General features: G+C 38.3%; 1 protein-coding gene across 1 annotated transcript; it reads right to left on the reverse strand.

The window, feature by feature from the left end:
* Positions 1–58: 58 nt before the first annotated feature.
* Positions 59–12153, reverse strand: LOC145764446 (inactive Rho GTPase-activating protein 11B-like). Its single transcript, XM_082576059.1, has 6 exons — positions 12002–12153; positions 9554–9649; positions 6809–6919; positions 1296–1454; positions 355–458; positions 59–239 (listed from the first exon to the last, which is right to left on the reverse strand). The coding sequence occupies exons 1-6, from the start codon at positions 12131–12133 to the stop codon at positions 59–61; spliced, it is 783 nt and encodes a 260-aa protein (XP_082432185.1). The 5' UTR covers positions 12134–12153.
* Between the last annotated feature and the right edge of the window lie 11631 nt (positions 12154–23784).

Below are 23784 nucleotides of genomic sequence, written 5' to 3' on the forward strand. Positions count from 1 at the left end.
CCCCTCGGTTCGGAGCTTAATGTCCCGCACGCACAGCAACTTGCTGACGTCATGACTGCTATGGCCGGTAACTCATGTTGGTGCCGATCTTACCGATTACTTCACTGTTCTTGACCAGGAATCCAGTAAAGTCTGCCAGTGTAGTCATGGCAGCAACAAACTCAGATGTCCCGTCTTGCGTCATCGGTAGCTGGATGACGTTAGGAGCTAGAACAGTCGCCAAACTGTCTGCAGACATTCTGTGACAAAGAACAAGTTATTGATGGCTTGGGTGAGTTAACCAAACCAACAGAAAACGGCCATTTTGCATTTATCAACAACGTTTGATCAAACCCTTCACAGTCCACAACTCACTTGTTGTTGTTTGAGTGCGACGCCACCTTGTGGAAGAAGCGGCAGACATACATGAGAGTGTGAAGATGACGCGTGGGAAGCATCAGACAGAACAAGCCCACAGCCTGCAACGATAATGTAAACCAGTAGGACTCTATAAACATTTCCCAACGAATGTAGGACTAGTAAATAAAAAAAATATATCAGTAACCTCTCAAGTACATGTAGCTCCACACAAGTGAAATTGACATGACTTTTGACTTTTTTTAAACATAATGTCTAAGACGACACTTTTAACTGCGGACAGTGGCCAATGTTTCGATCTCTACATTGACCAAGTCTGTCCGAAAAATTGAATTGGCCACTGATCGAAAGATTAGCCACTGTCCGCAGTTAAAAATGTCTTCTTAGACATTATATAACTTAAAAAAAAAAACAATAATCAAAAGTCATGTAAAGTTCGCTTTGCATAGAGCCACATGTATTTGAGAGGTTACTGATATTTTTTTATTCACTTGTAGATTTAATGCATATCAGTTTGTATTCTCTGTGGAACCTTCTCTTTTATCATGGGCCAATCCTATAGTATACAATATACATGTTTGCTGGTACACTCCTTCATTTTCTTTCAATGCAAGACTGTCTAGTTTACATTGTTATTTCGTTGTTGTTGTTCGTTATTTGTGCATTTGCAGTTTGTGTAGTATTTCGTTGTTTTGGATATGGACAGCTTTGTCTGATGCAAATAAATATTATTATATTATTATTATAGGAAAAATGTCCCTGCCTGTCAACGTGCAGGGAGATTACTGCACCATTCGGGATTCATAATGACATTCGTTTTTTTGGGATCATACTTCTTCAGTGGTCTGTTGTTTCAAATCACTTAATAACTTAACTTTAAGAACACAAATATATTCAGCACTTCGTTGATGCAGTTCATCATATGGGTTGCATCTTACCTCTAACTTGCTATCTTCGTTTTGCATGACGTCATTGATGAGTTCATTCATGCATTTTGGAATCAAGCTGGTTGGGAGTTGGCGTAGAATTTGAGAAAAAATGTTTGCAACATCATGAGGATATTCATCACTTAACTCGAAACCACTTTCCAAGCGTTTCTGGAAAAAAATTTTCATTGGAACAATAATATGAACAAAACTTTGCGGCACCCAATGTTCAAGCAAATCTACGTCATGCTAAGCCAAGCTAGTAAGAAATGAATGCAAGAGCTGTGATCTAAATTTATTAATAATATAATTCTTATGCAAAAAGCAGTAAAGAGACATAAAAATATTGGATCAGTTGTTTTCAATTATTGTGCCATGCCACTGAGTGTTCTGCGGTGACACAGCCTATGTTTTGGAGCGGTATCAACTAACGTCTTTTCAGAGTCGCGCAGACGTTCTTACCACTCCGCTGCTCAGCTGACATTGAGCAAATGCCATCTCCAGGCCTTCTAACTAACACTGATTTAAATTCACTAAGGATGTAGGCAACATATATAGTTAAAAGTGCAAAAGCACATGACATACAATATGTTGATAAAACAGTTTAAAACATGAAAGTTTGAAAACAGTTTAAAACATGAAAGTTTGAAAACAGAAAGAATGGCTCTATGACTAAAACATGACGTTATTACTTCAAATAATAAACAATTTTATCATCCTTGATTGTAAAAAATATGAGACCTTACTGCACTACAAATTTGGGTCTGCTACTATTCGGCGAGTCCGATTCGGCGAGTCCGATTCGACTAGTCCGATTCGGCGAGTTCCCTATTCGGCGAGAGCCCTTTTCGGCGAGTGCCCTATTCGGCGAGTTTTTGAAATTTTTGAAAGGAAATTATCGGGTACGTAGCCTAATTATAATTGCCGTTTTTACATCGTTTTAACGTCGCTAAACGTTGAAATCGTGCAGAAAGGAATAAAAATAAAATGTTTGAACTATTAAATTAAAATTCGTCATGTCAGTTCAGTTGTTTTTATTTCTGACCATCATATGAAAAACAATACACGTCAACATAGCAAAGGTAGAAGCGACAAAACGCGAACGTTAAAACGTGCTTAAATTCGTCATGTCAGTTCAGTTGTTTTTCTTTCTGATCATGATATCAAAAACAATACACGTCAACATAGCAAAGGTGTAGAAAAAGGTAAAAGCGACAAAACACGAACGTTAAAACGTGCTTGTGACCGAAGTAAGTTATTCAGTTGAAAGAAATTTGGCACGGTCGCAACACTTTCAGAAAAAATTAAGATATGAAGGAAAAATAAAACAAAGAAAATGTTACAAAAAAAAAAATAGATCATGTTTATGTCTATAACTAAGTTAGTACTTTTGAATAGTTAAAATGATTAGTTTGGACCAACAAATGTGAGGCCTACAGCTTGGATTGAAAGAAAATTATCGGGTACCGTAGCCTAGTTATCCCAACCAGCAAAAAATTGTTCCAAGAACACAGTTCATTTTTACATTGTAGTAACAGAATGAAAAGGCTAAACAAATGTGTGGCCTATCGTGTTAACGTCGCTAAACGTTGAAATCGTGTAGAAAAGGGAGCTTTTGCTGACTAGGATACTTTGAAACTGAGAAACATTCACAGAAGCCCTACGATTTGTTCCAAGAACCCATTTAGCATAACATTTCATTTGTACATTGAATCAACGTCTGAATACATTATCTTAAAAATGCAACGTATCGTAGGGCTTCTGTGAATGTTTCTCAGTTTTAAAGTATCCTAGTCAGCAAAAGCACCCTTTTCTACACGATTTCAACGTTTAGCGACGTTAAAACGATAGGCCACACATTTGGTTAGCCTTTTCATTCTGTTACTACAATGTAAAAATGAACTGTTAGGCTAACTGGGTTCTTGGAACAAATTTTTGCTGGTCGGGATAACTAGGCTACGGTAGCCTACCCGATAATTTCCTTTCAATCTAAGCTGTAAGAGTGTAGGTCACACATTTGTTGATCCAAACTAATCATTTTACCCATAGGCGCCTAAGCCGTGGGGGCCAGGCCCCCACGCACATTTCCGCGTGGGAGCAACTTTTTATGCTGCATTGATACATAAAACAATAGATGAACTAGCGATCGGCAGCAGGAAAACATTTTTAAATGCAAACCGCAACAGCTTCGCAGTAAATAATCACTAGAACGAGTAGCGATGCTACAATCCCACTCCAGACAAAAAAAATCTATCACTTTTACGTTGATTTAACGTCTGCAGACGTTGAATCAATGTAAAAATGACTGATTTTGCTGCCTGTGACATAGCAAAAATCTACCATTTAGCGTCGATTCAATGTCATCAGATGTTGAATGCACCCAAAAACAACATAATTTGCTACGTTGACGCAGCGTGCGTTTAACTTAATGCGCTTGCAAACAGCCTCGCTGTCGCTTTGAAAAGTTGAAACCTCTGCAGAGAATTGTCGCGGCAGTGAATCGGTTGCCGTGAAAATGAACTTGAAGTCTCGGCCCGAGGTTACCACTAACCAACGTAACAAGGGCTGGTACAAACCGCACTGCCCACAGTCGCACAAGCGGCATAATCAATACAACAACGGACTCGCGCAAACTGCATGGCGCACACACGTCCGTTGCCATAGAAACCCGATGATGATGATGGCGTATGAGCGATCTTTCCAGGCTAGATTGGAGGGCAGGAAATCTTCAGCCACTCGGCAGTCTCGTCGTCCAGGATTCTCAGACCATGCGCACCGTGTGGAGGCCGGTGGGTTAGGCAGTGGTGGATGACATGGTCTGCGGTCTGTTCCGTGGCACCACACTCGCATTCTGATGAAGGAGCCAGGCCCCATTTGTGCATGTCCGAACGAAAGCGGCCGACGCCAGTTCGCAGGCGGTTAAGCCTGACCCACGCAAGCCTTGCGAGGGACATCCCTGGTGGACGGGGATCGGCGTTGGGTATGAAGTCACGGAGCGTGGAGGTGTGATTTTGCCACTCCGTGTTCCACATGTGGTTCGTCCAGTGTGCCGCACTTAAACTAAGTTCTTCTGCGTTCTTAAGGAGTTGTTGTGCGGCAGGCACAAAGGGGCGTCTTGATTTCAAGCGCTGCTTTATAGGTGGTGGTCTCTTGAGTGTTGCATGGAGGAGATGGTCGGGGTCCAAAGCGCGGCGAGCGAGAGAAATCGTGGCTCCTTTACGGCGTAGCTCAGCGGGTTGGATGCCTGCTAGGATGGGTAGGCAGTCCGTTGGAGTGGGACGCAGGCATCCAGTCACAGTACGCAGTGCGTCGTTAATGGCGGTATCAATCTGGTGGGTGTGAGAACTACGACACCAGACCGGCGCGCAGTACTCAGCGGTGGAATGAACAAGGGCTAGGGTAGCTGTACGAAGAGTTTTAGCACCAGCTCCCCAGCCGGAACCCGCCAATCGCCTCAAAAGTGCGACGCGTGTAGATAGTTTTTTGCGCAGTGACTTCAATCCGCAGATCCGCACTTCAATCCGCAGACACCCGCTCAAAGGCGGGGAATATGCGCATCTTTTGTTTCATCTGCAACACGAAAACGGGCGTATTACAGCGAATTGAAACTTGAAAGCTGGTCAGCCTCAGCCATAAGTTGCGATATTGTAGTGAAAAGGGAGCAATGTCAAGTCAAAAACTTAATCAAACGTCTCTCTGTAACTATTTTTCAAGGGCTGTTTACGGATGTCAGCAACTTTTAAATTTATTAAAGGTGACGTGCTGTTGAATTGCTGTAAACATGAATGATTTTGCTTTCAACAGGTATATTTTCAAGCATATGATCAAGTTAGTAATTTTCATTCCATTTACAGTATACCTTTTAGTAAACCTTTTCGTCTCTTGTTTCATGCTAATAAATCTAGTTTGTTGCTAAACTTTATGTTGCGCTTAGCTTAAAGAATCGCAGTCCGTCAACCGCTAGCCAACGCAGACGCATAGCATGTGTTTTGGTCGAGCTTTGTTTATAATAACTAACGGTAGGTCGAACGTAGCGATAACTCCGAGTGTGGCAATAAAAGCAATCCTAGTGTGGCGACATAATTACGTCATCCATCTGCGTGACATTTCGCTGAATTTACGTTGCTGCTGATGAAACACGCTTTCGCCCCCACGGCCAAAAAAATAGTTAGGCGCCTATGATTTTAACTATTCAAAAGTACTAACTTATAGACATATATAAACATTATTTTTTTTGTAACATATTCTATGTTTTATTTTTCCTTCATATCTTAATTTTTCTGAAGGTGATACAACCTTGCCAAATTTCTTTCAACTCAATAACTTACTTCGGTCACAAGCACGTTTTAACGTTCGCGTTTTGTCGCTTTTACCTTTTTCTACACCTTTGCTATGTTGACGTGAATTGTTTTTGATATCATGATCAGAAAGATAAACAACTGAACTGACATGACGAATTCAAGCACGTTTTAACGTTCGCGTTTTGTCGCTTCTACCTTTGCTATGTTGACGTGTATTGTTTTTGATATGATGGTCAAAAATAAAAATAACTGAACTGACATGACGAATTCAAGCACGTTTTAACGTTCGTGTTTTGTCGCTTTTACCTTTGCTATGTTGACGTGTATTGTTTTTCATATGATGGTCAAAAATAAAAATAACTGAACTGACATGACGAATTTTAATTTAATAGTTCAAACATTTTATTTTTATTCCTTTCTGCACGATTTCAACGTTTAGCGACGTTAAAACGATGTAAAAACGGCAATTGCAATTAGGCTACGGTACCCGATAATTTCCTTTTAAAAATTTCAAAAACTCGCCGAATAGGGCACTCGCCGAAAAAGGCTCTCGCCGAATAGGGAACTCGCCGAATCGGACTAGTCGAATCGGACTCGCCGAATCGGACTCGCCGAAACGGGCCATTCCGACAAATTTGGCCAATATTGCCAGTATAGGCCTACATCTCTAGTCTAAACATGTATAATAAATAGCCTATGCCCTATACTACAGGTATTTATAAGTTGTTAAATTTGCAATTAACATTTGTAGTAGCTTGGCAGTTAGCAACTTCATCACCCCTATCGTGTAAACAAAAATCAATCAGTGAATAAGCCTATCAACAAATTGCACCTTTGTGAAGAAAGGGGCGTTCTTCCCGGCTATCAGCACAAGGCTGAGCACTCACTAGTACAGCGAGCAGCTGCGATGGCTAGCGTGGAAGCTACACCGTTATGGTTGGCGAATCGCAGCTGCTCGCTGTACTAGTGAGTGCTCAGCCTTGTGCTGATAGCCGGGAAGAACGCCCCTTTCTTCACAATGTCCTCTGCCCTGGCGCCTGCTGGTTTTGTTGGCTCTTTCTTTGTTTCCACAAAGATAAGAGTTAAACTGACTGGTAAAGCGGTGGTCGAATAAATTTGTGGCAGAATACGGTGCGATACTGATGAGCCCAGCCTCATGGGCGAAACACGTGTCTATCCCTGTCAATTCTTGCTGCAAATCGGCTGCCGAGAAACAAATTGCACCTTTATTAAAGGAATTCTTTTCCAAGAGCCTGAGACGCGAAACAATCCCTCAACATCCAGATGGTTGGAGAGAAAAACACAAATCTTGTGTAAAAGCAACGGCACTTGTATCTAAAAGCAAAAATGTTGAGATTGAACAAATGAAAACTACTGTTTTATCAGTTTGTTTTTGTACGGTACCTTAAAAGCTTTTAAAATGCCAGTAATATTTCAACAAGAAATGTTTTATTTAAAAAAGGAGTTTTATTAAAAAAAGTTTAAAACTGGCAGTCAACGTTCAAACAAAGCTGATTCATATATTCCCGGCATAGGCGTCGATTTTTTCTTAGAAGAGAGGAATTTTGGGTGGGCGAGAGTTTTCAAACAGATTTCATTGAATGTGTTGAATGTTCGCAAATTCGCAATGGTTAGTCTTTCTCACAAAGACTGCGTTTAGCGTCGCTGCAGCAATTAAGCTTTAATAGATTTGATGTTTGCTTTCTTGCGCCTTGCGATCTTATGAGCCCTGCTAAACTAAACAAGCTTCTTTTCTGTTTTCCTTTGCAACCTAAAAAGTGCGTGACCTGTTATCTTTAAAGTGGCGCCTTCGGATTTGCCGCATTTTGATTTGTAAAAGGCAAAGATTTGTGAAAAGGCGATTGTTTCAGTTCATACGTCTTTAGTTTGTATCGGTTATTTTATTGTCATGTTCATTATGATGTCATCTGGGGGGTTTTTCGGTCATTTATCGGTCATTGACCGATTTTTTAGCAAAATGTCCGAAAAAAATACAGTCAATTCGGTCAAAATGTCCGAAAAAAGTGTTGCAAGGTTGAGTTTCGCTGATGAACGTTGAAGAAACGTTTGTCTGTTCCAACTTTTCTCAGATAAAACACGACAACGTTTCTCAGCGAAACTTAATGTTGTAGCTAGTCAGGAAGTGCCAATTTTGGTTTGTACAGTCTTCGAAATTAGCATATTTTTACTTCGGCAAAAACGTTGCCGAGGCCAAACGGCAAAAGTTGAAATTGTCTCGCAATTGCTGTGAACGTTTATTACAAAAAAATTGTACCAAAACATGCAAAACAAGAAGCGAAAAATATACTAGAGTAGTCTATCACGACCGCATTGTTTGATTTGTTGTGATGTAATAATACCAAAAGTAGCGATATAGCGAGCAACGCGATTATGCACACTGTTATGACAATTCACGTTAAATAACTAACGGGGGGGAAAAGTAAGTTAATTTTAGGTTGATTCAACGTTCGAGTCAGCACAAATCGATATAATTTTCCCAGCAGGTTATATTGTGTAACAACACTGCCCAATAAGAAATTTACATTTGTTTTACATTAATTCGACATCTAGAGACGTTGAATTATCATAAAATAAGGTTAATTGCTCAACCAGGTACCGGTAACAAATTAATAGCTCCCTGCGAAAAGATTGCCTCGATTTATATACGTATACAGTACACTAACATAATTCGGCACAATTGGGATACTGCGAGCAACGCAAAGTCTGTTTGATCAAGAACTAGCTGTCAGAATCGGAATCATCAGATGCTGTATGGGAGGATGAGGTTGTCGCGTCATCACTGGAATCAGAAATATCAAGAGGCTTATCGCTTAGTTGTAAATCTACACTGTCTTCGCCGTTCGCAATGAAGCGTCCACGTTTTGCTGCTTTCGTGCTTTGATACCCATCCACAGGCCTCTTTCGCAGAGCTCCATCAGAGTGTTGACTAAGGATCAAATCTATGGCTGTGGCATAACGACTGGGAGGAATGTCTAACCCCAACCCTAACCTTACAATCCGCTAGTGTGGCCTCGGCATTTTTATTGCCGAGGCTAATGCGCCATTCATGCATCTGCGTCGGCAATCACCTCGGTAATTGCCGACGCTAATTTCGAAGACTGTTTGTATCAGCTACTTGAAAGGAAATATTTTCATCAGAAAAAATGCCTGAAAAAAAAATAACCGAATTTTTGCACGTCATTTCGAATTAATGACCGAAAAATCTCAGCGAAAAAAAACCAGGATGTCATGTTCATATTCCCTTACGCTGACCCGGAAGTGAAGTTTGATTGTGACGTAACGAAAGTGAGACCATTCGGAGAAAAGATCAAACGTGGCTTTCTCTCACCAATGCGCCAGCGTGTGGCAGTTGCCGCAGCAACAACAATGCAGTCATGTTCATTACCGCCTTTTTTTCAACACAGCGTTGTTGTCGCGGAATTGTTTTGTTCTGTCGGTTACCTAGCGATTCGAGACACACCGATAGTATAAAATAAGCAGTTGCGATGCAGTTGGTTGGATAATTCAGCGTTTAACAAAAACGGAAATAATTGTAACGAACACTTCATAAGTGTCATGAAAACGGAATGGCCCGTTTCGGCGAGTCTGATTCGGCTAATCCGATTCGGCTAGTCCGATTCGGCGAGTTCCCTATTCGGCGAGAGCCTTTTTCGGCGAGTGCCCTATTCGGCAGGGTGGGCGAAAACAGGGTGGGCGAAACATATTTTGCTTTCACGACAGGGTGGGCGTCGCCCACCCGGCCCACCCTGTTTCGACGCCTATGATACCCGGTATTGAAAATCGTTATTAAAACTCATCATCCTATTTAACACTAGACCTACTTTGTAAGCTAAAGGTTGTTTCATGATGCTGCACATAAAGTGTGAATGTGAACGTATGTAGAGTAGTTCAACCCAGTGACAACAAAATGTTTGTAGAAATAAAATCATTGCAAATAAGTTTCCCTACTTCTATTTCTTCATTTGATTTCCAGCTTATTATTGCATTGCAGCAATCCATACTGTTGAGGTCATTCCCAAACCACTGGCAATCTGAGGAGTTTTCCTGCAATGCAGTGAATACGGTCAATGATTTTTCTTAGAAACTTGCTCTATTTCATCAAGTGTTGTTAGTGAGATTGTTTAGAATGAAAACATTAAAAGTACGGTATTTTGTTTTGATTCGAGATTCTCCGTCTTGGTTTCATCTGTAGGTTGTCAAAAATCGCATTTTGTTGTAAAATACAGTAATTTAGGAATATTGTTTGGCTACAAACCTAAAACAAAAATAACAAAACAAGTTGAAGAAAACGTTGGTATGAAACAAAATTCCTTTGTTTGGTGTTTATATTTGATTTATTTCATGCATTTTTCCTGAAATGTTTTGTTCTAGTTGGCAGCATCACCAAGTGGTGAGTGTACCAGAATGACTCTCAAACGGACGCCTGCCCAATGGTACACAGGTAATCAGCTATGTTTGCAAAAATGCCACGGCACTTTAATGGCACGTCAAAATGAAAATAGCAGAATTAATGTCTAGAACTCTAGATAGTCATTTCCTGCTTCCAAACAAGTGTTTGTAAACATGCACTGACACTTGTTTGGAAGCATATGCATTATTGCATTTTGCAGGTACATTGTATCCAGGCCTCGAAATTCGTTTTTGTTGACGGCGGACAAACGTGTCCGGTCTGAGCAGCTATCTCGGCGGACAAATTAAGTCTCACGGCGGACACACCAGTTTTAACGTCGATCGTCATACTTAATCACGTTATCTTGATAAGTCTTCGCCATTTGAGAACCATAGTTACGGTTTAGGCTTTTTAAAATTTCAGCGAAGTCACTCTAAAAGGCTTTCATCAAACCAATGAGGTGCGCTTGAAGAGTCAAAGCGCCGTGTAGCTGCTAAATATGATGATGATGATAATATGATGATTGTTAAAATTTTGAATTTTATGGACTTTGTGTCTGATGCAAATAAATAATAAAAAAAAAAATACGCCGCATAACTGATTAACTTCCACCTCCGAGGTCGTATGGCTTCTTGCGTCACAATGCTCTGGGCACGAGTCGGAAAACTTCTACGCTATTTTCTGCTGTGCGAAGCTTCACTAGGCTTTTTCTTTAGGTTCATTTTTGCGTGTCATGTGAGGGAAAGTGACGAAAAGAATAAACAAAACATTAGAAAAAGCGCAATTACTTTTTGCTCTCTCCGTGATGCGGTCACCTCTCCAAAATAGTATCAGTATTCCACGAGATCACGGCAGGCTCGGGGCTATATTCAGCGCAGTCAGGGCCATCCAGGCATATGCGCATGAGAGCTTCAATAGTATCGATCTTCAAAAACGTGCGCCAATGTCCACGTGATCATTGCTTGTCGTTAAGATACGTAATACCGAGATCTACTCCGTGTCTTCTCTCCAGACTGGCTAATTGAGGGAAAAGCGTAAATGCGCGCACTTGTTTAGCGATAAAATATGCGATTTCAAAACACCTCTTAATTTTGATTATTTTTGTTGTCACTCATATTGTCGAGGGCCTTGGTGATCGGAAATTGATGGCTTCGGCCAGATATGTTGAAGCTGCAGCCATATGAGGTAACGATGTGTTGTGATCTTTGGCAGAGCTAATCCTTACATTCGTTGTTTCTTTAATATATGCGTCTATCACCACTAAATTTCCTAGTAGTAGGTTCATCGCCTTCATTCTCACTTTCAGAATTTATCCTGGGTCTTTTCTTTCTTACTGTAGTACCAAAACTTAAGTTTTGCTGCATCTTGCTGTAGTAACCTACTCGTATCATCTAACTTTGTAACCAACATTGCCTTATCAATATTACTCGGAGATCAAAGCCAGACATTGTGACATAAGACTTGAACTAAGTTGGGCGTGCTTAGTGTAGAAGTAGCGGTCGGTAGGCTACTCCCATCGATTCTTAGCGAAGAATTCACTTTTGTTACGCTGACTCAATGTCATCAATCGTAGAAGCAACGTAAAAATCGAAAGTTTTCCTGCATGAATGGAAGCTAGGGGATACAGTATTAACTTTTTCTAGATGCGCGCTGAGAATGCGATAATTTCGCATTCTCAGCGCAAATTATATTCTTGCAACAGTTGCTCGTGCTATGAATGACGATTTGCATCGCTAGTTCCTGCGTTATTTCTCGGCGGACAAATATGACCGATCTAGAGGGTACTTCCCGCGGACATCACATGCTGTGACTGCGGACATGTCCGCCGTGAATTTCGAGGCCTGGTATCATATGCTATCACAATCTCAATATAATATTTTTCACTCTATGGCAGCACTTTTTCATTTGAATCACATTAATAAAAGTTAATGTGAATTCACATATTAACCACCTGAATTATTAACCAAAGAAGTATTATATTTCTCAAATTTCACATAAAAACTCACTTTTGCACTGTCAGTGCTAATAGATTGAAGTTCTTCTAGGATATTGTTTGAAACATTAATGCCAATAACATCTTTCAGTTCTCTTGCAGCATTACATCGTAAGCAAAGCTCATCCAAACCAAATGTTGCCATAGAAATCGACAATAAACCACTCCCTTAGGTTAGCAAGAAGAGGAAAGTTGATCTTGATGAAGAATGATGTCTAACAGATCAACTAACTGCACATAAACAGAACGTATTAATAAGAAAATGGATAATATTAATACTGTATGTTTTAAAATAAACTAAAGTCAAATTCGATTAAATTAAGTGTGTTGATGTTTATATATATACATCTATTAAATTGACATGCAATAATAACACACAAAAAAGTTTGTAGAACTAGAAAACTTGTTTCTGGGCTTGCAAACACAAAACACTGACGATTGTTTGCAGCAGCTTAAATTATTTACATATATATATATGTATATCTGCAACTTATGTTCTAAATTTTATAAATTTAGAATTTTTTTTACTCATATTAATTGTTAAAGAAAAAAACCTCACTAGCCTTTTTTTCACTTTGTTTTAAATTTATAAAAAAAATTATTAAGGTGTTACGACCGTGCCATATTTTAAACTGATTGTCCTGCTTTGGTATCATGCACAGATTGTACGCTATACCGTAACGTCCGCATTTTGTCGCTTCTACCTTTTGCTAGACTTCTGCTATGTTTGTCATATATATACTGTTTTTTCGTTGTGATGGTCAAAACTAAAAACAAACTAAACTGAATGGCCACAAAAATGTGTAGCCTAACGATTGAGTCACTTTGGGATAGAATTTAGTTTAAAAAAAGCACTTCCTGGTGGTATCGAACTCATATCCTTGGGAGTACGAGCCAGACAAAAATCGCACGCCCCACTGATTCACTTGGCAAAAACAGTTGAATTTAGAAGTTACCGTATATACATATGCATTTTTTAATTTTTCTTTCGTTTTTTGCTAAATTGAAAGAGAAGGTGAAAGAAAAAACACCAGGCAAGCGCGCAAATGCACGAACAGCGCGTATGCGCAGTAAAAGCGATGTAAAGATAAAAAAAGGCATGGAATGGCTACCGTATATCTTCGGTGCCATAAGCATAGCCACTTCCTTTATTTTAATTAAGTTATGTTTTTGTGTAATACAGACATGTTAAACCTGAAAGTTACTATATTTTGTCTGTGTATAGTTCAACAAAGCAAACTCTCAACCTAAGCTTTATCATAAAAAAAGGATGAAGGAAACCAGACAATTATAGCCTATATAATTCTTTTGACAAGAGAGAAAACTTTCATTTTGTCTGTTGCGAGAATAGTACAGTGCAATTATAAACAATACAAACACTAGTATTTCCAGTTAGCCTGACTTAATGTGTAACAAAACAAGTTTCTTAGCAACTGCAACAACCTAATTCAACAAGTCTACAGCACTGTACCGGTAATTCTGAATCCACCTTTCATGTTTTGAACTTAGCGCCATCTTATACCACCGTCATTCTGGCAGAATAATTTTTCTTCTTTCCGCCTAAAAAAGTTATCCGTGAATAAGTGCGAGGCATAAAGTGCGACATGACATACCTTCGAAAAATCTTAAATAAAACTATATTCCGCAACATATGCCACTTAAATTTTGCATGCATCGGATTCAGTATTAAATTACCTTTCCAGGGATGGGCATCAATAGGTGGGCATTTGGGAGGAACGTCCAGCAGAACGGTTCAAAGATATAGGATATTTTCACGATATTCAAGAAAATAATACGACTTTGCATAAAAAACACCTCTCCAAACATTTTCGAATAAAACTATATTCCGCAACATATGTCACTTAAATTTTGCATGCATCGGATTTAGTATTAAATTACCTTTCCAGGGATGTGCATCAATAGGTGGGCATTTGGGAGGAACGTCCAGCAGAACGGTTCAAAGATGGAGGATATTTTTACAATATTCATGAAAATAATACGACTTTTTGCATAAAAAATACCTCTCCAAACATCTTCGAATAAAACTATATTCCGCAACATATGCCACTTAAATTTTGCATGCATCGGATTCAGTATTAAATTACCTTTCCAGGGATGTGCATCAATAGGTGGGCATTTGGGAGGAACGTCCAGCAGAACGGTTCAAAGATGGAGGATATTTTTACAATATTCAAGAAAATAATACGATTTTACATAAAAATACCTCTCCAAACATCTTCGAATGAAACTATATTCCGCAACATATGCCACTTAAATTTTGCATGCATCGGATTTAGTATTAAACTACCTTTCCAGGGATGTGCATCAATAGGTGGGCATCTGGGAGGAACGTCCAGCAGAACGGTTCAAAGATGGAGGATATTTTTACAATATTCAAGAAAATAATACGACTTTTTGCATAAAAAATACCTCTCCAAACATTTTCGAATAAAACTATATTCCGCAACATATGCCACTTAAATTTTGCATGCATCGGATTTAGTAATAAATTACCTTTCCAGGGATGTGCATCAATAGGTGGGCATTTGGGAGGAACGTCCAGCAGAACGGTTCAAAGATGGAGGATATTTTCACGATATTCAAGAAAATAATACGACTTTGCATAAAAAACACCTCTCCAAACATCTTCGAATAAAACTATATTCCGCAACATATGCCACTGAAATTTTGCATGCATCGGATTCAGTATTAAATTACCTTTCCAGGGATGTGCATCAATAGGTGGGCATTTGAGAGGAACGTCCAGCAGAACGGTTCAAAGATGGGGGATATTTTTACAATATTCAAGAAAATAACACGATTTTACATAAAAATACCTCTCCAAACATCTTCGAATAAAACTATATTCCGCAACATATGCCACTTAAATTTTGCATGCATCGGATTTAGTATTAAATTACCTTTCCAGGGATGTGCATCAATAAGTGGGCATTTGGGAGGAACGTCCAGCAGAACGGTTCAAAGATGGGGGATATTTTTACAATATTCAAGAAAATAATACGACTTTTTGCATAAAAAATACCTCTCTAAACATCTTCGAATAAAACTATATTCCGCAACATATGCCACTTAAATTTTGCATGCATCGGATTCAGTATTAAATTACCTTTCCAGGGATGTGCATCAATAGGTGGGCATTTGGGAGGAACGTCCAGCAGAACGGTTCAAAGATGGGAAATATTTTTACAATATTCAAGAAAATAACACGATTTTACATAAAAATACCTCTCCAAACATCTTCGAATAAAACTATATTCCGCAACATATGCCACTTAAATTTTGCATGCATCGGATTTAGTATTAAATTACCTTTCCAGGGATGTGCATCAATAGGTGGGCATTTGGGAGGAACGTCCAGCAGAACGGTTCAAAGATGGAGGATATTTTTACAATATTCAAGAAAATAATAGGATTTTTGCATAAAAAATACCTCTCCAAACATCTTCGAATAAAACTATATTTCGCAACATATGCCACTTAAATTTTGCATGCATCGGATTCAGTATTAAATTACCTTTCCAGGGATGTGCATCAATAGGTGGGCATTTGGGAGGAACGTCCAGCAGAACGGTTCAAAGATGGAGGATATTTTCACGATATTCAAGAAAATAATACGATTTTTGCATAAAAAATACCACTCCAAACATCTTCGAATAAAACTATATTCCGCAACATATGCCACTTAAATTTTGCATGCATCGGATTTATTTAGTATTAAATTACCTTTCCAGGGATGTGCATCAATAGGTGGGCATGTGTGAGGAACGTCCAGCAGAACGGTTCAAAGATGGAGGATAATTTTACAATATTCATGAAAATAATAAGATTTTTGCATAAAAAACCCCTCTCCAAACATCTTCGAATAAAACTATATTCCGCAACATATGCCACTTAAATTTTTCATGCATCGGATTCAGTATTAAATTACCTTTCCAGGGATGTGCATCAATAGGTGGGCATTTGGGAGGAACGTCCAGCAGAACGGTTCAAAGATGGAGGATATTTTTACAATATTCAAGAAAATAATACGTCTTTTTGCATAAAAAACACCTCTCCAAACATCTTCGAATAAAACTATATTCCGCAACATATGCCACTTAAATTTTGCATGCATCGGATTCAGTATTAAATTACCTTTCCAGGGATGTGCATCAATAGGTGGGCATTTGGGAGGAACGTCCAGCAGAATGGTTAAAACATGGAGGATTTTTTTACGATATTCAAGAAAATAATACGATTTTAATTTGTAATTTCTCCATATATAGTTGCGTTGTTGTTAAAATAATCTCACAGAAAGGTTAAAAAAAAAACCTTTTCGAAAAGAACCTTTCTGTAGGGTTCTTTTCGAAACAAGTTGCGAAAAAGAACCCTAGGCTTAGGGTTCTTTTGACAAGCAAAGGGTTCTTTTTGCAATAAAGAACCTTTTTTGTTAAAAGAACCCTAAGCTTAGGGTTTTTCTCGAACAAAGAATCCTAAAAGAACCCTAAACGAACCTTTTTTATTTACAGTGTGAGTATTTTACGCTGCTTTCCAGCAACCGGCCTATGTTTTACGCAATGCATTTCATGATTACGTTCCCCTATCACATTTACAATAACTTCAATTTTATCAACATATGAAAAAATGCGTACATCCCCTTTTACAGGGCATCGACAACAACTTGGGTGTTTGCATACACGTTAGCATGACCATTATAAAATTTTGAATTACCATTGCTTTAGGATTCAACCGCTGCTGGTTATACCAAATGATTATTTCTAAAACAAAAAACGCAACTGTCATAATTTTTTCTAAGTTGTTTGCATATAACATCGCGATACAGACTGGAGAAAAATCGATGCTTGGTGCGATTGAGGGTCATCTCTTTCCATTCATCCAACGTAAGGAAAAACGACTTATTAGTCACATCAACCCATTCACAACGTCGTTCACGCTTTTGTGATATTGATTCTGTGAAGTTTCCTAACTCATTTAATGTTTCATCGGAAATTGAAGGTATCCGGTTGTCATAGCTTCTATGAACACCATCTGTTTCGTCATTTTTAGTTTCTGCGTCACCTATGTCAGTTTTGCGTCATCAATGTCGTTTTTTGTCCCTTCAGTTTCGGTTTTTGCTCCCTTCATTTCGCTTCTTGCGTCATCAATGTCAGTTTTTGCGTCATCAGTTTCGGTTTTTGCGTCAATGACGTTGTTTTTTGCCACTTCAGTTGCATTCTTTGCATGATCAATGTCAGTTTTTGCACCACCAGTTCTGTTTTTTTTTTATCATCAATTTTGATTTTTAGTTCAGAAACTTTGTTTTTTTGGTCATAAACTTCGGCTTTTGGCTGATACGTTCGTTTTGTTTGTTTTCGCCTTGTTCATATCAACTTTTGTGTCGTCGATTTTTGTTTCGAAAAAAGTTATTTCAGCTTTTCCGTTGTGAGTTGCGGCTTTTCTCAAACTTTTGTCACAGCGAGATGTGTTTATATCTAGGCCTATCATATTATCAGACAATGATAAATCATCAAGACGAGCCAGAGAAAGATATTTTGCATCATTATTAATGAAACTTGATTTCTGCTAAAATGGTGAAGATGAAATGTTTAAAGCCTCAATAGACTTAGTGTTTACTTGAAGAGTTCTGTGACAAAATACCGAATTTGACGAATGCATCACTACGTTTACACCCTCACATACAAGGCGACTACGAACGCGGTCCCATTGTTTTTTTGTGAGCGCTAATGCCAGATTGTTTGGGGGGGAATATGCAGCGAGGATGAAACCACGTTAAGCAAGTTTAACAATCCATCGTTAAGTTTATTACACACCCAGTACATTGAAGTCTCTTCATGATTTTCTGTTGATAATAACTTTCCACTACGGCAGTTGAAGACATCATTTGTTTCATTTTCTCTATCAGTGTTGTTGTATTGAATATTTTTCATTTTCTGAAGTTAATGTAGGCCTACTGGGTTGATATGTCAAGTCACTTTCCATTTTTTGTTGTTTAAACGCAAGATATAAGAGTTTTACAGATTTTCTAAAGGAAGAATCAAGACGCCACCATTGCGTAATTTTTCTCACTTTAGAATGAACATAGGACGAGGAAAGTTTTTCAAATGTTTACTGATGGAATTTGCCAAGTCGTCGTCGTCGTATCCAGGCTTACGAGTGGTGAGAGCCTTGAAACGGCAATCGTAAGGGCGCCGGTTCGACACCGCTCAAGAGCATGCGGCTGTGTCTTTGGCAGGACACTTAAAGATATGCCTGAAGGTGGACACGAAGATTGGCTTTCTTGCCTTCCCGTCCACTTAATTTAAATCTTTGCCAAGTCATAAGCTGATTTTGAAGGGGCAAGTTTTGATGTAGAAACGGAAGTTGTTTTAAAACGATTTATTAAGTCTTCGTTTTTCCTACAGAAAGCCAACAAAATTTTTTTTCGTTTGGAGGCAGCACTTTTTGCACGAAAACTAGAGAAAAGCAAAAAATCTACAAGGTTTGATTTGTTTTTCAAGGATGGTAAATTGTGTTTGGCTAAGTACATGCCTATTTCTTTTGCTGTTTTTAGCGTACCAAATAGTACTAAACTCAGCACATCAAAGACTATATGATTGTATTTATTTTTGCCTTACAAGTTATATTTATGGTAAGTTTAAACGGTTTTGCGACCCACTGTGGATGGTCTCGCGATCCAAGTTTGGGTCGCGACCCACTATTTGCGGATCCCTGCTCTAGACTACCCCTGCTCTAGACTAGAGTCCAGTGGTTCTCAACCGCCGGTCCGCGGACCGGCGTCGGTCCGTGTAATTATTTTGCCGGTCCGCAGAAGATCTTACTTTCTGCAGAGCTTATTTTAAGGTGAAGTCATTATTATATTGTAAAATTGTGATTGCACTGTGAAATATGCACAGCTGTAAAACTGACATATCTCCACGTAAAATTGTTTGATAATAAAGGTGAACGTTTTGATGATCTAATTCTGTGCCGTTGATAATGTTTTTGTGACAAGTTGCTCGTGGTTTTCAAAAAGTTTTGAAACACAGAAATACATAACCAAATGGGGAATTTTGTCCTTAATTTTGAAAATTTTTATAGTCGTTGGAGACGAAATTTTGGAATTAGATAAATTTGAAGTTCCAGGATAGTCAGGCCTACAATGGAAATTTACCAAAACCGGAGTTTGAGAAAGCAAAGATCTTGTTTTTCAAAGACGATGCGGAAAATTGCGCTTCGGAATAGAATGAAGACAAGACGATTTGCTGTGGAAAATTCTGGTAAAATGGAGTGGTGGAAAAAGTAAAAAGAAGTGCTGAGCATTGTGAGTCAACACTTGAAAGAAATTTTGACGATCATTTTGCGTACCATGAAGATCCTCGACATGGAAACTTTTGGATAAACAATCCATGCATCGATGAATGATGTCAACACATGCGACCTTAATCTTCATGAAAAAGAAGGTCTGATTGAATTACAATATGTTGTGCTTCTACTTTGCAGTCAAGATTTGAAAAACATCATTGTAACACTTTTGGATATCTCTTGCAAACGAATTCGTGCCATCGAATTGATGGTAGGCCTAATTGTTTCAACTACGACAATTCTTTTTCATCTCTAGCTTTAATAACAAAGCAAAGAAATCGCCTGGATGCCGAAACAGAGCTATACGTGTTTTAGAAACTTCTTTGATATCTCGTCTTCCTCACATAGGCTACTGGCCGCGTAACAGTAGGAAATTTTCCACTGACATTGATTTTGTATGCAAATGAATTGACATTTTTCTGTTTGAGTTGATTTGATTGCCGTTTTATTCCAATTTTTGTCCTGAATACGAATCATATGCTAAAACCTTGCATTATGGTGCGCAACGACAACTTTGGATAACTCAACGTTACAAATATTCATTCTATTTACTACGATCTTTGGTTGCCGGTCCGCGAACATTTTTTTTTAAATTTTGCCGGTCCCCCACTGTTAAAAGGTTGAGAACCACTGGACTTGACTACCGGTCCTCGCTTCAATACGCCTGCAATGTGCAAGCTCACGTCAGTGGTGTGATGGCGGACTGGTAAACATGTTAGATTGGCACGCTTGAAATTCTTGCTTCGAATCTTCTCCAACGCGATTGTAGGTTTAGCGTTCTAATTACATTTTGTTCGCTTTATTATGGGGTTGGGATGTGAGGATTAAGGATTAGAGGTAGGGGAATAGGACTATAAGAGTGCTAGGACGGGAGCTGAACTGGGAGCCGGGACAGTTTTGTCAACGCACTGCCTTCAATCAAATGGTATAGCTCAGGGTTACTCAACTAATTAACCTTAACAAAGGTCCAGTTTGACAAGTCGACAATTTTTAGAGGTCCGATGAATAAGTTATTTCACAAGCAACTACTAAAGTTAAACTATCTGTACCAAGCCACTTTTTAGGTAAAATGTAACTCGAAAAGACGTATTATTTTCTTAAATAGGGAAAGGGAAGGGAATTTGATACACTTTTAACATTTTTGCCTGTTAACTGAAAATTACTTGACACAAACTATTGATTTTAAGCTGAAATGAAAGTCTGATCCCTTACACACTTTTTAAAAACATTTTCACTTTTGTATTTGTGTTACTTTTCTTTTTTAATTGAAATTTTAAAAACATCACTCAAATGTATCAATTTACCTTCCACGGAAGGTAAATTGATGCACCCGGAAGGTAATTTGATACAGTAAAACTAACACAGAAATCCCCCTTGACAGCAAAGATCTAAATGAAAATTTAATATGTGGTTGACGTGATTGTGCGCAAGGATGACTGTTGAGACCCATGTGTGCGGCGAAGCTTCTGCAGTGGGATGGACATGGGAAGAATGATTGGCTGGAGTTCTTATTTAAGAGGGGTTCTTTGAGCTGTTCTCATTTTTTAACAGTAGATAGCGTGTAGACCTACGAAAGCCTATATAATAGTTGTTTTCCAAAGTAGCAGGTCTAGTTAATAAAGAACAACTTATTTAAATCAACTAGATCCATGACAACATTTATTACAGTCACAAAAAAGAATTTAATATACAGTACTGTATAAATTTACCTTCTCCACATGTATCAGTTTACTTTTTTCAAAAAAAGTGATAAAATTCTGATTTTTGTATGCTTGGATGCACATTGCACACTGACACTGTGACATTGCAGAAAAAACGTGACATGCCCTTAAAGCCTTATCCATAAACCATCAAAATAATGAATTGGGTTTCATCTTTCAGGAAGTTTTGTTTAATTTTCCAGACGAAAATAATCATGAGTTAAAAATTGTACCAAAATACTCAAAAAAAAAACACTTTCACAATTTTATGCCACAAAAGCACGAGTTAGCTGCATGGTGCAATTTTTGTAGGCATTATTTTCACAGATCTTCCACCTAATGACAATATTTTTGACTAACATTTTTTGTACATATCTGTAGGGAGGGTGTATCAAATTACCTTCCGTATCAACTTACCTTCCCTTTCCCAATCGTAAAAATATTCTCCATCTTTGAACTGTTCTGCTGGACGTACTTCCCAAATGCCCACTTATTGATGCACATCCCTGGAAAGGTAATTTAATACTGAATCCGATGCATGCAAAATTTAAGTGGCTTGTGTTGCGGAATATAGTTTTATTCGAAGATGTTTGGAGAGATATTTTTTATGCAAAATCGTATTATTTTCTTGAATATCTTAAGAATATCCTCCATGTCTTAACCATTCTGCTGGACGTTCCTCCCAAATGCCCACCTATTGATGCACATCTCTGGAAAGGTAATTTAATATTGAATCCGATGCATGCAAAATTTCAGTGGCACGTATTGCGGAATATAGTTTTATTCGAAGATGTTTGGAGAGGTATTCTTTATGCAAAAAGTCGTATTATTTTCTTGAATATCGTGAAAATATCCTCCATCTTTGAACCGTTCTGCTGGACGTTCCTCCCAAATGCCCACCTATTGATGCACATCCCTGGAAAGGTAATTTAATACTGAATCCAATGCATGCAAAATTTAAGTGGCATATGTTGTGGAATATAGTTTTATTCGAAGATGTTTGGAGAGGTGTTTTTTATGCAAAAAGTCGTATTATTTTCTTGAATATTGTAAAAATATCCTCCATCTTTAAACCGTTCTGCTGGACGTTCCTCCCAAATGCCCACCTATTGATGCACATCCCTGGAAAGGTAATTTAATACTGAATCCGATGCATGCAAAATTTAAGTGGCATATGTTGCGGAATATAGTTTTATTCGAAGATGTTTGGAGAGGTATTTTTTATGTAAAATCGTATTATTTTCTTGAATATTGTAAAAATATCCTCCATGTCTTAACCATTCTGCTGGACGTTCCTCCCAAATGCCCACCTATTGATGCACATCCCTGGAAAGGTAATTTAATACTGAATCCAATGCATGCAAAATTTAAATGGCATATGTTGCGGAATATAGTTTTATTCGAAGATGTTTGAAGAGGTATTTTTTATACAAAAAGTCGTATTATTTTCTTGAAGATTGTAAAAATATCCTCCATCTTTGAACCGTTCTGCTGGACGTTCCTCCTAAATGCCCACCTATTGATGCACATCCCTGGAAAGGTAATTTAATACTGAATCCGATGCATGCAAATGTTGCGGAATATAGTTTTATTCGAAGATGTTTGGAGAGGTATTTTTTATGTAAAATCGGATTATTTTCTTGAATATTGTAAAAATATCCTCCATCTTTGAACTGTTCTGCTGGACGTTCCTCCCAAATGCCCACCTATTGATGCACATCCCTGGAAAGGTAATTTAATACTGAATCCAATGCATGCAAAATTTAAATGGCATATGTTGCGGAATATAGTTTTATTCGAAGATGTTTGGAGAGGTATTTTTTATGCAAAAAGTCGTATTATTTTCTTGAATATCGTGAAAATATCCTCCATCTTTGAACCGTTCTGCTGGACGTTCCTCCCAAATGCCCACTTATTGATGCACATCCCTGGAAAGGTAATTTAATACTGAATCCGATGCATGCAAAATTTAAGTGGCATATGTTGCGGAATATAGTTTTATTTGAAGATGTTTGGAGAGGTGTTTTTTATGCAAAAAGTCGTATTATTTTCTTGAATATCGTGAAAATATTCTCCATCTTTGAACCGTTCTGCTGGACGTTCCTCCCAAATGCCCACCTATTGATGCACATCTCTGGAAAGGTAATTTAATACTGAATCCGATGCATGCAAAATTTAAATGGCATATGTTGCGGAATATAGTTTTATTCGAAAATGTTTGGAGAGGTATTTTTTTTGTAAAATCGTATTATTTTCTTGAATATCGTAAAATTAACCTCCATGTTTGAACCGTTCTGCTGGACGTTCCTCCCAAATGCCCACCTATTGATGCACATCCCTGGAAAGGTAATTTAATACTGAATCCGATGCATGCAAAATTTAAGTGGCATATGTTGCGGAATATAGTTTTATTCGAAGATGTTTGAAGAGGTATTTTTTATACAAAAAGTCGTATTATTTTCTTGAAGATTGTAAAAATATCCTCCATCTTTGAACCGTTCTGCTAGACGTTCCTCCCAAATTCCCACCTATTGATGCACATCTCTGGAAAGGTAATTTAATACTGAATCCAATGCATGCAAAATTTAAATGGCATATGTTGCGGAATATAGTTTTATTCGAAGATGTTTGGAGAGGTATTCTTTATGCAAAAAGTCGTATTATTTTCTTGAATATCGTGAAAATATCCTCCATCTTTGAACCGTTCTGCTGGACGTTCCTCCCAAATGCCCAC

This window comes from Aplidium turbinatum, chromosome 2 (assembly GCF_918807975.1).
Source record: "Aplidium turbinatum chromosome 2, kaAplTurb1.1, whole genome shotgun sequence".
In the NCBI taxonomy this organism is placed as follows: Eukaryota; Metazoa; Chordata; class Ascidiacea; order Aplousobranchia; family Polyclinidae; genus Aplidium; species Aplidium turbinatum.